An 18,108-nucleotide genomic window follows, 5' to 3' on the forward strand; every position below is an offset into this window, starting at 1 on the left:
GGTCAGCTTTATTCTCATAAGTGGTCCTACCCGGGGATGTTCTGCGGCTCTCTTTTTTTTTTTAACGTACTGAGAATTGAACCTGGGGTGCTTAGCCACTGAGCCACATCCCCAGTCTTTTATAAAAAAATATTTATTTTTTAGTTGTAGTTGAACACAATACCTTTTTTATTTATTTATTTTTATGTGGTGCTGAAGATCGAACCCAGGGCCTCGCACGTGCTAGGCAAGTGCTCTACCACTGAACCACAACTCCAGCTCCTCCCTAGACCTTTTTATTTTTTTATTTTTATTTTATTTTTTTTTAAAGAGAGTTTCAATATTTATTTTTTAGTTTTTCGGCGGACACAACATCTTTGTTTGTATGTGGTGCTGAGGATCGAACCTGGGCTGCACGCATGCCAGGCGAGCACGCTACCGCTTGAGCCACATCCCCAGCCCCGTAGACCTTTTTATTTTTTATGTTGAGATAAGATTTTGCTAAATTGCTGGGATTACAGGTGTGCACCAACAATAGGATCTCATTTTAACAAATGACATCTGCAAAGATCCTGTTTCCCAACAAAGCCACATCTTAAGTTTCTGGGTGCACATGAATTTGAGGGGCGCTATTGAATTAGTGCAATGTCCCTGTCCAATTTTCTCGACATGCCCTGCCTATTCTCCCAGTCCCTTGCATTGTTCTGTGTGATCCTTTAAGTGGGGGCAGGAGGTGACTTCAGGTCACAAGCCATGGGTAGGAAGACACAGGCAGCCTCGGAGCCTGTGGTGCGGGCCACCTTCCCTGGGGAGAAAGTCCTGGGCGAAAGGCCAGCCAGAGGCGCTGGGGCCCCTCCCCGACCCCCAGCGTGGGGTGGTCACAGGGCTCCTTCTGGCTCTGGCCCTGTTCCTGGCACAGCGTGTCCTCCCTCCAACAGCTCTATTAATAACCCTCCTTACGTTCCAGACTGCCATTCATGCTCTGTCCCCACGTGCGCCCTCCACCTCAGGCCATCTGTGGGTGTGACCTCCAGGCCCGCTGGCTCCCTCCCTCTCTCCATTCTCAAAGTGACTGCAGGACACACCCACATGCCTCTTCACGGTCACCCCACAAAGGAAGGGCCACGGCGCCTACATCAGAGTCTAAAGGAACAGTGCCCGGCTGGAGGTGCCCGTGGGCTCTCCTGGGGACAGTGGCTGCGGCGGCCCCCATGGGTACAAAGGATCCCTGACTGTACTCCTCTGACCCTGGTGACAAAGACCCCACGGACTCCAGTCCTCAGCTCTGAGACCCATGAGCACCTTAAGGCTTTGCAGTGAGTAAGCCTCATTCCTGGGCCTTTGTCCTGGGTAAACTATTTAACAAGGTCCTTTTCAGTGAGGTACAGTTTTGTCCCCCAGGGGACATTTAGCAGTGTCTGGAGGCAGTTTTAGTCATCACAGTTTAGGTGAGGAGCTGAGCCCTCCGGCAGCACCCAGGAGAGCCCCACCTCCACACCAAGCTCAGGATGACCTGGAGCCCAGTCCAGGGAGCCAGGGCTGAGGCGGCCACCACCTCACCTGGAGACATTTAAAGGTACTTATAGAAGCACTTAATTAAGTAAAAAATCTAGACACTATTTAAGCCCCAATTTTAAAATAGCTGATTATACTAAGAATATTAAACTCAGTGGACTGTTAAGCAGCCACTTAGAAGAATGAAAGTGGCGGCTCTTTCGTAGCAGGAAGTACGTTAAAGTTGCACTTGAACATCTGTGGGTTCCTCGAGTGATGAAACACGGTTTCCAATGACCCACCAATTCCACCCCTAGAGAAAGAGGAGAACCTGTGTCACATGCAGACGTGGGCGTGAATGTTCCCTGCCACTTGATTCATTTTAGCCTAAAGATGGGAACCACCCAAAGGCTCTTCAGGGGTGAGTGGAGATAAAGCGTGGTGGGTCCACACAAGGAAGGTTATGCCGCCAGCAGGACGAGGTGTGCCCCGGAGGGCCAGTCCAGCAGCCACCAGGCCAGGAGGGACAGGGAGGGAGAGAGGCACGTGTGAGTCACCCCTGGCCCTCTCCAGCATGTCCTGGGACCCTTGTGGGAGATAGTGGCTAAGAATGTGTGACAGGCCAAAGGGCGGCCTTAAAATAAGTCCCCAGTAGACCATGTGACATCCTGGCTCTGTCCTGTCCCATTTTTGAGTCTGGAGGGCCCAAGTCAGCCATCCCACCCTGGACACACCAGAACTGCCCGAGAACGGGAGCAGGGGCAATGACAAGGACAACGAGCACCCAAGTTCAAGGCAGGTGCTGAGGTGACGGAGCGGGTTGGAGAGGTCCTCCCGGAAAGCAGACAGCCCTCCCTGTGGTCATTCAAGGAAATCTAACAAGCGGGGCTGTGGACAAGGTGTGGCGTGAGTGTCTATGGCATCCCTCTGCTCCCCAATTCATCATGGCAGCTGGAGATGGCCTCAGGAGGCGCCTGTGCTCGTACCTGCTCTGGAGGCGGAGGCAGAGCCCTCAGGAGTGGAGTGACCGTCCACCCATGAGTGGACGAGTGTGTCATCACGGAGTGGCTGCGGGATCCAGCAGGCTCTCTCCAGCTCGCTTGCTCGTCTTGCTGTCTGCCCTGTCGTGAAACAGCAAGACTTTTGTCACATGTTGGTGTCATACTCTGACGCTCCCCAGCCTCCAGAACGTGAGCTCAAGAAACCCATATTGGTTACAAAGTCAGCCTGTGGCGGTCAGTCACAAAGTCAGCCTGTGGCAGTCTGTCCCAGCAGTGGAAGGCAGGGCAGGCAAGCATGAGGGTGGGCATGGGGAGAACCCAGCTGACCCTGTACCCAGGGAGGGCAGCGGCAGCCCTATCACCACCCCTGAGTCGGGGGCAGGCAGGGCTGGGGAAGAGTAGAGGCCAGTCGGAGGCAGGCAGGGCTGGGGAAGAGTAGAGGCCAGTCGGGGGGAGGCAGGGCTGGCAGAACAATCCCCTCCGTTACTTCTCTTCCTCCCTCTGAAAATTTGCAGCCTCTGCCATCAGTGAATCTAACATGGAGCCAGAGGGCACATCAGTGGGTCCTCAGAAGCCATACAAGTCAGCCTCATGGGTGCTGAGGGGTGGGGAAGGGGGGAGGTTCAAGATTTCCAGTCCAAGCTGGGCGCAGTGGTGCACGCCCACAGTCCCAGGGGCTCAGGAGGCTGAGGCAGGAGGATCATGAGTTCAAATCCAGCCTCGGCGAGACCCTGTGTCTAAACAAAATACAAAACAGAGCTGAAGATGTGGCTCAGGGGGTGAGCACCCCAGAGCTCCATCCCGGGCTCGGAAGCTCAGTGGAAAGGCTGAGGAGGTGGCGGGGCAGTGCACTAGCCTGGCGCATGCGAGGCTGGGGGCTCGATCCCCGGAGCTGAAAAGGAATTAAAAACAGAAAAGCTCAGTGAGGAGAGAGAGGAGAAGGGAGGAGAGGGAGCCACCCTCGGAGGAGAAAGCCCATCCGAGTGGCCGACGTGGCACTCAGGCGTGGGATGTGGCGGGTCAGTGGAGCCTCGGGAAAGGGCTTGAAGCGAGTGGGTCACGGGGACTGTCTCATTAGGCACTGTGCCTGGGAGGGAATCTGGGGAACCCCCCGACAATTGTGGGATCCCCTCTGTCCGTGGACTTGCTGGGGCGGGGCAGGGGCTGCTTTAACCAGTGGACGATGATGAGGAGACTCCCCTAGGAGGACTGGCAGCTTCCCTTTCGGACCCTCACTAGGGGACGATCCACCACCACTGACAGCTCACGCTGGCCGCCTGCAGAGGCTGCGTGGACACCTAGGCCCTTCATCAACCAGGCCAGGCCTGTTCGGCTGACCCAGCCCAGATATTAGGCAGTGAATGAGGACGTCTCCAAGTGACTCCCGTCAGCCACCAGCTGATGACACCCCTAAGGGGGACCCAGGGGGCCAGGCAGCTGAGGCCAATGATCTCTAAGCTTATGAGATATAATGAGATATAATGAAATGGTCGTCACTTGAAGTCACTAGGTTTCAGGTGGTTTGTTTTATAGCAGATCACCAAAATAATAGAGTACCTGTTGGTGGCCCTGGGAGAGGTGGCCAGAAGGGGAGGAGGTGAGGGGACTTTAGGGGTTGAAATTGTGTCTCCCTGAAATTCACACGCTGAAGTCCTCATCCCAGGACCTCAGAGGGGGATGGCATCTGGAGACAGGGTCTTTCAAGAGGACAGTAAGTTAAGATGAGGTCACTGACCCAATAGGACTGATGTCCTTCTGAGGAGACTGGGGCCCAGACAGGAACAGAGGGACCACCTCTGGGGACACGGGGAGAAGAGGCCATGGAGAGAGGCTTCGGGGTGAAACCCGCCCTGTTGGCCCCTCAGCTCCGACCTCCAGCCTGCAGGACCCGGAGAGGTAAATCTGTTGGTGGGACACCAGTCCACAGCGCTGGGCTGGGCGGTCCTCGAAAATTAATCCCAAGTTACACGGACCCAGTTTCTGCAGGAAAGTTTAAAGAGAAACCAGATGGACCTCCCCCCACCCCCTGCAACCTTATCCAAGTAAACAAGGTACTGTCGCAACAGGAAGGGCTGTTTGGGACCAAGAGTCAGACCCACAGAATGCTCCAGAACAGGTGAAATCAAGTCTGTTTCAATTGCGTGACATTTTTTCAAAAGTCCTAGAATCCGAAACTCAAATCCTAAAGGAAAAAATGCACAGGATAGGAAGAGGCGCAGGGAGAGCTAGTGAGATGGAGGAAAGAAAGGGGCGGAGGCTGAGCCGAACAGACGAGAGCTGTGTTCTAAAAGCACGTGAAAGAAAGAGAGGAGGAGGCAGGTGTGAGGGGATTCAACCTTCAGAACAACGCTGTGGGGACCGGGGCTTCGACCCTCAGCACCACATAAAAATAAATAGAATAAATAAAGACACTGTGTCCATCTCAAAAAAAAAAAAAAAAAAAAACTATGGAAAACTATGCTGTGACAAGCACATATAAATCTTTATAAACATATCTAATTATTTTCTGGATGTACAATTCTATAAGATGGAATTTGGGGGGTGAGGGGTATGTTTATTATGCTTGGTTAAGTTTAAAAAATATCATCCTCTGTAAAGCAAGGATAGATCTTGATTTAAACACAATTTATGCCGGGTGTGGTCGTGCACATCTGCAATCCCAGTGACTCAGGAGGCTGAGGCAAAAGGATCACAAGTTCAAATCCAGCCTCAGAAACTTAGCAAAAAAATTTAAAAAAGAAAGTTCTGGGGATGTGGCCCAGTGGTTTAGCAACCCTGGGACAAAAAAAAAAAAGTAATTATAACTTATGCTTCTTTAAATGAGAATAAAAATTCTCTTCTTTCCCAATGATCAATAAGCATAACTAAGCTAATGTATGAAAATGCTACTTGAGATGTTATCATGGAACTTTTTCTATCGTTTTGATTTTCACTTAGTTCTGGGAGAGACTCCTTAGGAAAGTGAACAAGGCCTGGTCCCTGGACATGTCAGTCTCAGTTACTGAAGCTGCAGATGGCCCAACTCAAAGCTAGAACTGTCGCACTGGATACCATTGCATGACAGTGGAGATATATATACTATGCTTTCTTATGTCACTAGTGTGAATATTTAGTATTGAAGACTTTGACATGCAAAAAGAATAAAACAATGTAACATGATTGATATTGTAAAATATCCAAGAAAACCTTTCCAAAATAAAAGAAAATGTATTCTCAGAAAACTGTGAGGTTGACCATGAATTATCAACTCCAAGACATGCTGATAAAATTATTGGGAAAAAACTATCCTAATTTATTACCCAATTTGTTTATTACCTAATGTATATGTGTATTGAATTGTATACTGTACCTTGTGAGTAAACGCAATTATTATGTGTCAGTAAAAATTATCATGGTATCCAGGATAAATACTAAATCAAATTATTTATAAGATCAATGAGGGGCTGGGGATGTGGCTCAAGCGGTAGAGAGCTCACCTGGTGTGCGTGCGGCCCGGGTTCGATCCTCAGCACCACATACCAACAAAGATGTTGTGTCTGCCGAAAACTAAAAAATAAATATTAAAATTCTCTCTCCCTCTCTTTAAAAAAAAATTAAAAAGATTGTGTCGGCCGAAAACCAAAAAATAAATAAATATTAAAATTCATTAAAAAAAAAGTTTAAAAAAAAAAAGATCAATGAAATGAATCTCGGATCAGACATCTCAAGAGCAACATACAAAGCAAGACCACAGTGGAGCAGTATTTCCAAAAAATTCAAGAAATAAAGCGTGAGTCAAGAAATTTATGTCAACTTAATTGTTCTTCCAGTATGAAGGGTGTGGAAGAACAGGCTTGAGCAGAGTAAATACTGTGTACAGGCGCCTTTTCTTTTCTTTTCTTTTTTTTTTTTTTTTTGGTACTGGGGATTGAACTCAGGGGCATTTAACCTCAGAGCCACATCCCCAGCCCCTTTTTTTTCCCCCTCTATATACACATTTATTTGCAACTGAAAATTAAAACAGCACATCAAAATTTCCTTTTATTGCAACTCAAATTTTTGAAAACCAGAAAATCTAATTATCTACTCTAATTATTACACTCTAATCAAACTATCCAATATTCTCTTTACATCTCTTCCAGTTTCTGAGTTTTATTTCAGATTTCAGGCTTTTAAAATCCACAGGAAGATTCGAGACCTATTGGTACTTCTTTGAGTCAAACAGAAAAGTAAAACTAAAGTATATTGAAATCACTTATGCACATTTTAACTGCTCACATTCCTTATAAATTACTGGCATTAAGGCATGAAGGGATCCCTAACACCAAAAAAAAAAAAAAAAAGACGCCAAAGAATAAAGACATCACAGAACTCATACATAAGCTATTCAAAATCATTGGTATGCAGTCTAAGCATAGAAAAGTGTGCCTAAAATTACCGTCATGAAGAGCAAGTACAATTTATGCCTATATTGATTCTGGGTCATAATCATACCCTATTCTAGCATTCTCAGAAGGATCCCATCCATGATATACGCAAAAACTGCAGGTACATTTGAATGGTACGAGTGGCCAGGTGGACGCTCAGGAGGGGTGAGCTTAGACTCCATCCCGATCTTCATACAGAGCTCACCACCTCCTTCCTCCTCCTGGAAGGAGTGGAACTGGGTCCTCAGCAAGAAGGTGACTTCATGGGACAGTACAACACCTTCCAGGAGCTGAGCACCTGCAGGCCAGAGGCCCGAGGCCAGAGCAGAAGGGGTGGCCACGGGCACAGAGGAGATGAAGGCGCTTGGTGGTTACACCTCGGGAAGCCACCGAGGACCAGGCCAGCCACAGCACGCTGCTCTTTCCTGTCTGAGTGGAGAGGGGAGTCCAGCGGGAAAGAGCTCCAGAGACCGCACAGGCCTCATGCCCCAAGAACAGGATGGAGTTCCAAGTCACTCGTCCAAGAATTCACTGCCAGAAACTTGGCCCAAAGAGATAAGCAAGAGGGACGTCAGGAAGAACAGCCAGGATTTCTGAGCATTTCGTACCTGCCAGGCGCTGTCCCAGCTGCTGTGTGGGTTAGTTTCTTTGTCTCCAAAAGATCCCATTGTTCCCATTTTTGATATGGGGAACAGTGGCACAGAGAGGTTGCATGACTCGTCCGAGGTGGCGCAGCTGGTAGCTGGTAGCCATGAGGGAGGCCTGGAGCTGGAAACCTCACCCCTTGGTCCCAGCTTGGGCTGGGTGGCAGATTGAGGCCCTGCGGGGGGCAACTTCCACAGAGCAGAGGCTGGTAACCGAGGCAGGGCTGGGGCCTGAAGGTGGGCCAGGAGCCTGTGCTCTTCGTCCTGATGTGGGTGGGGGGACTGGGGAGGGGTGGGAAACGGATGCAGGGAGCTCAGGCTGCGGAGGGGGGTGCGGCTGGCCTGGCTACAGATGCGGCTGTTCCTTAACCAGCCTCCCATGCTGGGCGACACTCCACCTGCGTGACCCTGCTGAGGTCTTCAGACACGCAGGGTCAGCACCCACAACGGCAGGCAGTGGCCTGGCCTGGTGCGACCAAGGCAGGTGGCAGGTAATGGGGGAGGCACCAACGAAAGCTGGAAAATGGCTCCCCAGGCTGGTCCTGCCTCCAATGTCCATGGGGAAAGGATGCACGAGGGGCATTGAGCACAGGCAGTGCCCACTGTCACCTCCTGCTCGATCTAGCTCACAAGATAGGACGTCCAGGTAAGTATGGATTTCAGACAGGCAAGACTAATTTTTAATATAAGTAAGCTCCAGCTCTCCCCCCTGGGAACTGCCGGTGCCTTGGGCAGAGCCTGTGGCCCGACCCCGGTGGGGCTGGGTAATGCTCTCTCCGACCTAGGTGGGAGAGGCCTTCAACTGGGCAGCCGCAGCCTGAAAACAGGCCCTGTGAGCTAAGGACCTGGGGAGTCACGGGGTCAGCTCCTCCAGCTGACACTGGCCTGGGCAGGGAGCACCCTTCAGGGCTCCCCTACCTGGCTCTTTCACCTGGAGCCCAAGCTAGCCACACCGGACATGCCAGTCAAGCCAGTGCTGGACTCGAGGCCCGTGGAGGTGAAGTTTGATGTGCTGGGGTCTCATCCCACCTGGGGCACTGGTGCAGACCCCACCTCTCTCCCAGACAAGCAGGGTCAGGGAAGAAATGTCACAGACTGGTGACTGGGAGCTGAGATATGTCTTGCCCTCTCCTCCTGCAGGAAGGGGACGAGGTTCCTGGACAATGAGGGTCTTGGGAGGAATCTGCCTCCAAAGGTGGAAGGACCCCTTTCTCCTGGTGGGTGGGGCCTCGGGTGCTGTCCTTTGCCCTGCCACTTGAAGGCAGGCTCTCTAGTTCCTGCAGCTGTCCCACCATGCCAGGACAGAGCCCAGGTGTGTGTGTCACTCTGCCCCGATTCCTCCCATCTGCTGATTCATGCCCACTATTTATATTAGGGGGAAAACCAAGACAAAACAAAACCCAACAAAAATAAAGCCTGGGAAACTAAACAGGCTTCCGATTTCCTCTGAAAGTGCAGGTCCTGCCTCGCTTTTCCACCTTTTGTCTGACCCCAGGGGATTGACTCACATGGTGAGAGGAGAGAATTCATCAGACAATGATCAGAACATTTGTCTGCAAAGCTCTGAGACCTTGAGCTTTACCAAGGGTGCGGTGTCTTGCTCTCAAGAAGGCTCTCTAAGAACGAAGGCAGGCAGTTTCTTTTGGTGACTATGTCAGTTAAGAATTTGGAGATGGGGGCTGGGGATGTGGCTCAAGCGGTAGCGTGCTCACCTGGCATGCGCAAGGCACTGGGTTCGATCCTCAGCACCACATAAAAACAAAATAAAGATGTGTCCACCGAAAACTAAAAAGATAATTATTTAAAAAAAAAGAATTTGGAGATGGAAGTGACAAAAATCTAATCTGAGCTGGTTTAGGCAAACAGGGAAAGGCAGATTTGTTGGCTCACATACTGAAAAGTCCAAGGTGGATTGAGTTCAGGCACTGCTGGATCCAGGGCCTCCAGAATGTCACCAGAATGTTAGCTACAGGGACAATATGGGTAGAGAAAGAGAAAGGAGCATTCCCTCCACTACACTAGGACCCTCAGATGCCCTGACTCTGCTGGTGAGGCTGGACACGGCAGGGGGAGGGGTGGTGGCAGTTAATAGCTGCTTTCCCATGTGGCCACGCTGGCTCTTCCCTTACAGCCACAGTCTAGAGAATCCTTCAAGGGCAGGGAAGGACTCTACACCAGCTGGTTTCCAAACCACCCCCAACACTCTCTCTCTCTCTCTCTCTCTCTCTCTCTCACACACACACACACACACACACACACACACACACACACAAAGGCACACATACCCCTCTGCATTCTGCCACACCTCTGAAGGATCTGGAAGCCCCTCTGCAGGTGGTTTCTGGCCTTGGGGAAGGCCTGAGGGTCCTGGAAGATGGACGTACCTCTGTGGGGTGGGAGCTGGCTAGCAGATGTGACCATGAACTAGGGACACTGACATACCCAGTTCGGGTTTTGTGCCTGAGGGAAGTCCCAGCCTAATGCCTTCCTTTTACCAGGGGAGACAGAGGCCCAGGCAGAGCCGCACCTTGCAGAGAGCCATGTTCAGTGGCCAGAAACGTGCCCGCCTCTGCCCTGCCTGCTCAGGGGTCCTCTCGTTTTCCTTTGCCTGTCCCCAGGTGCCCGGGGCTCTCATGCCACCGGCTATGGCTACTCATGACTGGGCTGGAGATTGGGAAGCTACAGAAAATCCTTGCAGAGGGGACCACGCTCCCCGGCCATCGGGCCTCTCCTTCCCTGCACCCTCCTCCTCCTGTCCAAAGCCTTGGAGGCAGGGACCCATGAACCAGCCCTTGGCTTTCGCTTTCGCTGACTGCTGGGCCCACAGCTCTCCCACCCTCGCTCTCACGGCCACTCCTGGTCCCTCAAAGCCTTTCCAGGAAGCTCCCTCCTCCACCTCCGCCCTGCGGTGCTTACAGAGCACCCAGGACTGCGCCACCCGCTGTCCCTCACCTCACCCCTGTGGCTCACCTCACCCCGCGCCTGCCTTTCCCCTGCACCAGGAGCTCCTCAGAGGCAGGGACTGTCTGGTCCTAGGTGCCTGCAGGAACAAAGCCTCATTGTCTCCACAGCACTGTGAGCAGGTGTGAGAGGACAGAGGGACAGCGACCTGACCAAGACCACACAGAGAGCAAGAGGACGATGAGGCGGGAGGAACCTAGGAAATCCAGACTCCAGTGCCCCAGGTTCGCTATGAAGGTTTGTTGGGTGCATTAAGGGTCTTCTTTCTGTCTCTGTGGCCAGCACCTTGCACGTAGGGTTTGGCCCTGGTGAGAACCAATTTTGCCACTGCAGATTTTCCTGGGCTTCCCTGGGGGCCAGCGCCATGCTCAGGGTCACATGTCCTGCGTTACTCTCATGGCTGCTGAAACAGATGCCACAGGTGTGCTGGCTTAGGTGACTTTGTTTTCTTTTTGGAGATCGGAGTCTGAAATCTGCTTCACTGGGCCAAATCAAGGTGGGCAAACAGTAGGGCTCAACTCTGCCCCTTGGCTGCGGCCCCTCCTCCACCTCCTCGCCTCTCCGTGCATTCTCTCTCTCTGACCCTCCTCCTCCTGCCTCTGTCTTCTGAGCGCCCTTGTGGCCGTCTTGAGTCCTCCTGGATAATCCGTGAGAATTCACCTCCAGGTCCTTAACCTAGCCACACCTGTGAAGGCCTTTTCACCATGTAAAATAGCATTTTCTCAGGTTCCGGGATAAGGACATTCTGAGGGGATACCATTCCACCTACCACCGGCACCATCTAACAAAGTCCCTGTGCAGAAGGCTGCCACAGAGACCGCAGGATTAGCCATTGAAAGAACGAACAAGGCTCCTTGTGGAGAAAATGCCTGTTTATTGAGGAACAGCTCTGCTTATTTATAGAGCCGGGGGTGGTTTGACAGTTATGACAGTTTAACGGTTTAACGGTCTGACAGTTGGCACAGGGTGCTTTCTGATTGGTGGGTAAGGGTCATGTGAGTCAGCAGGGCTAGTCTGATTGGTGGGTAAGGATCATGTGAGTCAGCAGGGCTAGTCTGATTGGTGGGTAAGGATCATGTGAGTCAGCAGGGCTAGTCTGATTGGTGGGTAAGGATCATGTGAGCCAGCAAGGCTTATCATTGGATGGCTCTTCTCTGGGGGGATGGGGAAGTTAGTCTTTGGAGCTGGGGTGACTCCCAACAGCCATGTTGAAGAGATGTGGAGAGTGCATGGTGTACAGTAGGCACCCAATGTGTGTTCGTGATCCAGTGTGCGAGCCGGTTGGTGTCCCGTTGTTCTTCCTGGAGAGAAGCTTGGAGGATGCACTCAGTCCTGTCATCCCTGTCCCCTCCTCTGTGGGCAGAGATGCTCTGGACTTTTGTTTGGTACTCCACTTCTCTGTCTCCTTGGCAAGCTCACAGTCCCCTTCCACGCAAGGACCAACTCTCCTGGGTTATTTCTGATTTTTGCTCCCCACAGCACAGATCCCCAAGTCTTCATAGATGACAATAGATTTATCTAAATTTTCCTTGAGCAAAAACATCTTGCAAGCATCCCAGCGGCAAGTAAGAGTTTCAGGTCTGGAATCAGACTGCCTTGTGTGCAGATTGTGTGACTTTTGGAAAGTAGTTTAATTCAGCTGAGCTCAGTTTTCTCATCTGAAAAATCAGGACTAATAAGAACACTTTCTCACTCAGTACCTGAAAAGATGCTGTTTTGATTTGTTTTTGTTTTTGTTTTGGTACCAGGGATTGGACCCAAGGGCACTTTACCACTGAACCACATCCCCAGCCCTTTTTGTTTTTTACTTTGAGACAGGGTCTTGCTGAGGCTGGCCTTGAATTTGCAATCCTCCTGTCTCAGCCTCCTAAGTCGTTGGAATTACAGGCATGCACCACCACACTCAGAAAGAAGTGATTATGCTAGAATTTGCTAAGTGGTCCCAGGGTTGTTTTGTTGTTATTGTTTTGGGTACTGGAGATTTAACCCAGAAGGACTTTACCACTGAGTTATATCCCTAGTCCCCTTTTTTATTTTCAGACTCGGTCTCACTAAGCTGCTGAGGGTCTTGTTAAGTTGCAGAGGCTGGCCTTGAACTTGTGATCCTCCTGTCTCAGCCTCCTTCATTGCTGGGATTACAGGCATGCACCACCACGCCTAGCAGTTCCCAGCTTCTTGCTGTCCCTTCCCCCATCTCTGCCATATCCTGTCTCTTATTCTAGACCCCCCCCCCACACTGCCTATTAACACAGATTCTCTGGAAGGGACACACCTCGGATGTACCACCACATAGATAGCCATCTTTCCACTCAGCCTTTTCCCATCACGCTTGTCTTGGTGGGGCAGAGGTGACGTTTGCACCTGGAGGAGATGTCATAGAAGGCATTCCTGCATGACTTCATCTCTGGGCTGTGCTCTCAAAATTCCAACCGAATCAGCTCTACCCTTTAAGGGGTGGAAGAAGGGTCGGCATTCCAGAAGTTCCTTGTCATACTCAGGCTTTTAATCAGTTGACATTGGAGAATTCGCATCCCAGTGCTGAAAGGCTCCCCGGGGTTGGGGTGTGAGTCGGAAGAGGGGTCAGAGCTGTCCTGCACCCTGCCCCGCACAGGTCTGTCTGGTCTGGAAATCTGGCTGGAGAGCGAATCTTGAGAGTCTGCACAGAGTTCCCTTGGGGTGGTCAGCACCACGGACAGCGGCCCCGGCGACGGCCGGGTGTGAGGAGCCCGGGCGGGTGCTGGGTTACGGCTGCAGGCGCGGGAACTGCGGGAGGAAGACGCTGCTGGCGGCGGTGGGCGTCGGCTGGGGCTCTTCTCTGAGTCACCGTGCGCCCCACGCTCGCGCGGGCCTTGGAAGGCTGGGGTTCTCCCTGTCGCTTCCAGCAGTGGCTGGGTGGGGAGGGAAGGGGAAAGAGCCATGTTCAAGGCCCCAGATTTTTGCGAAGGAAGAAGCTGTCCCCCGCACGCTCCCGCCCTGGCCCGGCCCATTTCTATACAAGGCCTGCTTCCCCACCTCCACCCCCAGTGAGTATTCCTCACAGGCGCAGAGCATTCCCAGGTCCTGAGCTCAGAGGGCCGGAATGTGGCTGATAAATCAGAGATAACCCCCACACAGTGGGGAAGGGCTGGCCGGACACCCAACGCCAGGATAAAAGGCCACGGTTGCCGGAGGAGCCAGGAGAGCCTCCGTGGGCCTGGAGGAGGTGGCCGTGAACTTGGACGGAAGCAGCAGCAGCCCCAGCCCACCACCCAAGCGACATGGACCCCCAGATGGTGCTGTCCCGGGGAAGTCTGCTTGTGCTTTTCCTGAGCCTGTTGCTGCCAGGAGGTCGCCCCCACCCGCTGGGCAGCCCTGGCCAGGCTGCGGAGCTCGCCGGGATACAGGTGAGGCTGAGGAGCTGGAGGCTGGGCTGTCGGAAGGGCTGGCAGCAGCACTTACTGGGCTCCCACCTGTCAGCCCAAGGGTCTGCCCTTCATTGGGGAATGAGTGACAGGTGAGGTGCATGATCCTGAGCTCAGGCTCCCCCCCCTACAGGAGCTGCTGGATCGCCTGCAGGACGAGGGGTCAGAGCCACCAGCAAAGCCGACGGCCCTGGAGCCGCTCCAGCAGGACCAAGGCCCCACAGAAGCCTCGGAGGCTGCGAAGGCTGCCCCTAAGGGTGTCCCTGGGCCCAGAGACAAAGTCCTCCAGGCTCTGCGGGGACTTCGCACAGCCAAGATAATGCGAGACTCGGGTTGCTTCGGACGGAAGTTGGACCGGATCGGCTCCTACAGCCGCCTGGGCTGCAATGGTGAGCCCCCACCTCGCCACCCCGCTGGCCAGCTGCACTCTCACCCACATCCCTGTGCAGGCCACCGTTAGCGGCACCGTGGGTTTGTTGTCTAGGACACCCGGACATCTCCTCTGACAGTCTCCAGGGCCAAGGGGTGCCTTTCTGGAAATGTGAAATGGGGACATCATTCATTAGGTGCTCAATGAATCCCCACCCTCCTCCTGGCCACTCCCTGCCTCTGATCAAACTGGAGCGGAATCTCCAGAGGGTGGAGTTTGTTCACTGCCCGGCAGCCCCTCCTGGGAGCAGACAGGGTCCTAAGCCAGGAGCCCCCTGGCTTCTCTGGAATTGCATGGAGCCTTGAAGGCAGAGGACAGGATCGCCAGGGTCACCCCACTTTCCAGAGGAGGAAACTGAGACCCAGAGAGGAAGATTGTTCCAAAGCCTCAAACATCAAGATCAGTGGAGGGACCGGAGGGTGGGGGTGGCGCACAGCGGGGGAAGCTCAGCTCCTGCCTCCATTTCCCCTCAAGGTCATGGTCACCCTGTCTTCTCCCCACAGTGCTGAGGCGGCATTAGGAGGAAGTCCTGCTGCGACATCAGCTTCCGATCCCACAGGGGGCTCTTTCCCCAGCCCCACGGCTCCCTTTGAAGTGACTGCTATTTATTCTACTTATTTATTTATTTATTTAGCTGTTTTCTATAAGATGTTTCTTACCTCTGAGCACAAATTTCCTCAGTGAAATAAAGTCAACATTGTACCTCTTTTGAAATGGATTTGTCTTCATGTATTCACAACAATCCCTTGTTTGGGGAAAAAAAAAATCACAACACCCTGTGTTTTCTGCAGGTCCCAGAGGGGTCCTAATGGTGGGTTGGAGGCGCAGCCTGAGGGCTGGTCCAGTGGGCGGTGGGGCTTGCTTTCCCTCCAGGGTTGTTAATGCTCTGCAATGTCTGTGCACACGTCATACATGCAAGACACTTTGCAGAAGCTGCTTTTCAGAGTGGATACTCCCTTCCTGGGAGCGGGGTGACCGCGGGGCGTGAGTCACCGCCTTTGTCTCCCTGGTCTTCTGTGCCTGGAATTCCACCAACCAGTAAAGCTGTCTCCCTGATGATGGCTCCTTTCAGAAGCTCTAACCAAAGTGTCAGGGACTGGAGGCAGAGTGTGTGTCGGGGGGAGTGAAGGCTGCTCACTTGCACCCAGTGGGGTGAGGCTCCATCCTGCCCCAGACCTCAGCTTCCTGATGTCACCCAGGAAAGGAGCCTTCAAAAACCCTAACCAGTTGGGTACCACAGAGCCCACCTGTCATCCCGGAGACTCAGGAGGCTGAGAAGGGGGGATCTCAAGTTTGAGGCCAGCCTTGGCAACCGAGCCACACTGTCTCAAAAGAAAACATAAAAAGGGGCTGGAGATGTGGCTCCGTGGTAAAGCACCCTTGGGTTCAATCCCCATTACAAACAAATAAACAAAACCCCAAATCACAAGTCAACAAGGTTCTGACCAGAAGCCGAGCTCTTTGGGTGCCCTTCCCCTGGGGCTGCCATCTCACTTCCTCTGACCCCAGAGAGAGACAAGGAGACAGCCTGCAGAATCCCATTGTGTGTCTTTCACAGGGTCCCCTCCCACACCCTACATTGCCGGGATCCCAGGCCACGCGGCCAAACCCTGTCCTCCACAGCGTCATTTATGGTCTGAGCTCAGCTGTGGGATGAGGCCCATTTGCTGGGTGAGAAAACTGAGACTCAGAAAAAAAACAAAGCACCCTACCTGAGAGCCTGCAGCCACCTAGGGCTGGTGCTGGGGTGCTGGTGGGAACCAGCGGGCGGCCAGGTCTGTGCGCTCCGACTCCCTCACTCTGGGCCCTGCCTGCGCTCCCACAGGTCCTTCCAACGTGCTCATCCGGGTTTCTTTGAGTGAGAGGGAACCAGGAGGCTGGCTCTTCATGTTATTTCTCATTTTAACCCAGAGTGCACCAGAGCTTATGGGTGTCTGATGAGGTCAATTAAATTTTTATGTTTTGAACTGGGGATTGAACCCCAGGGTGCTTTGCCACTCAGCCACATCCCCAGCCCTTTCTACTTTTTTTTTTTTTTTTTTTTGACACAGGATCTTGCTAAGTTGCTTAGGGCCTTACTAAGTTGCTGAGGCTGGCCTCAAGCTTGCGATCCTCCTGCTTCAGCCTCCAGAGTCACTGGGATTGCAGGTGTGCGTCACCACACCTGGATTTATTAAGATTTTTTTTTTTAATGAAGTTTTAGGAGCAGCTTATTTTCCAAGAGACTGTTGAGTCGTCTTTGTTTATACTTCTGACCCAGGAGGGCAATGAGTGGTTAGAACATGTATGAAGGTTTTATCAGTGGAGCAGGCAGAGTCCTATCAGCTGTGATTGTCCTCACAACTCCTCAAAGAACTTCTACCACCCCTTGTTCTACAGACGGGCAACCAGGCCACAGAGAAGTGGTGTACCCTGCTTAGGACTCTGCAGTTAGTAAGTGGCTCTGCCAGGACTCAACCTGGCTCCTAACCACTGTCCTGCCCAGCCTTTCCCGAGCCAGTGGACTGGGCTTGCTGGTGGGAGGGAGTTTCCTCCTATTGGCATTGCTACTTCAGCACTTGGGGACAGGGCCTGCTGGCAGCCTGTCCCTCTGCTCAGTGATGAAGACACACCCCTCCCAGAACACTCACTCCCCAAACAGCCGGAGCTTCAAAATCTTCAAGGGGAGACCAGCTCATCCATAAGGAGGGCTCGGTTGGTGGAACCCGCACACGTACTAGATCCTGTTACTGGGTCTTTTCCCCAAGTAAAGGTCCAGGAAAGAGGACCCCAGGCTACTTGTGCAGGAGTCAAGTGTGACTGCTGGGGACTAGGTAGTGGGCAGCCTGGTGTACCCAGAAGAGGGACGTCTGTCTCACCCAGTTCCCCTGCAGATGGTGTGGCGGACAGCACCACTGTGCATCCACTGTCCCTGGATGCCCTTTAAAACCAGCCCTCCATAGTGCACGCCTGTAATCCCAGCGACTCTGGAGGCTGAGGCAGGAGGATCACAAGTAAAAGGCCAGCCTCAGCAACTTAGTGAGGCCCTGAACAACTTAGTGGAATGGTATACAAAAAAATTTTTTTTAAAGGATTGGAGTAAAGCACACCTGGGTTCAATCTCCAGTACCTAAAATAAAATAAAATAAACTCCACCCTCCCTGATGTATTCCCTTGTAGTACCATGGCTCTAACTTCCCTGGCTAGCCGGTCTTCCATCTACCAAATGATCTTTCTTTTTTTTTTTTTAATTGTAGTGGGACACAATACCTTTATTTTATTTATTTGTTTTATGTGGTGCTGAGGATCGAACCCAGGGCCTCATCCATGCTAGGCGAGTGTTCTTCTGCTGAGCCACAACCCCAGCCCCAAATGATCTTTCAGACACAAATCACTGTATTCTTTCTAGAAAGAAGTGTTGGTGAAAACAGGCCCGGGGAGATTCAGTCCACAGTTCCAGGAAAGTTTTCAGAGGAGGGTGACCAGCTTTGCCAGGCCTTGAGTGACGAGGTTACGGAAGTCAGGACAGCGGTGGGACAATTACTTCTTTCTTTCTTTTTTTTTTTGGTGCCAGGGATTGAACCCAGGGGCACTTAACCATTGGGCCATGTCCCCAGCCCCCTTTTAAAAGATATTTCATTTATTTCTGTTTAGATATGCATGACAATAGAGAGCATTTTGACATGTCATGCATACATGGAGCATAACTGCCCATTCTTGTGGTTGTACATGATGTGGAGTTTCTCTGGTGTGTATTCATATATGAACATAGGAAAGTTATGTCCAGCGCATTCTACTGTCTTTCCTATTCCC

At 52.2% G+C, this 18,108-nt stretch overlaps 1 protein-coding gene across 1 annotated transcript; it reads left to right on the forward strand.

The window, feature by feature from the left end:
* The first annotated feature begins 13,647 nt into the window (after positions 1–13,647).
* Positions 13,648–15,030, forward strand: Nppb (natriuretic peptide B). Its single transcript, XM_015501295.2, has 3 exons — positions 13,648–13,868; positions 14,020–14,275; positions 14,820–15,030. Exons 1-3 carry the CDS (start codon positions 13,743–13,745, stop codon positions 14,834–14,836), a joined length of 399 nt encoding a protein of 132 aa, XP_015356781.2. The 5' UTR covers positions 13,648–13,742; the 3' UTR covers positions 14,837–15,030.
* The last annotated feature ends 3,078 nt before the right edge of the window (positions 15,031–18,108 follow it).

The sequence above is a fragment of the Marmota marmota genome, unplaced genomic scaffold (genome assembly GCF_001458135.2).
Source record: "Marmota marmota marmota unplaced genomic scaffold, marMar, whole genome shotgun sequence".
Lineage (NCBI taxonomy): Eukaryota > Metazoa > Chordata > Mammalia > Rodentia > Sciuridae > Marmota > Marmota marmota.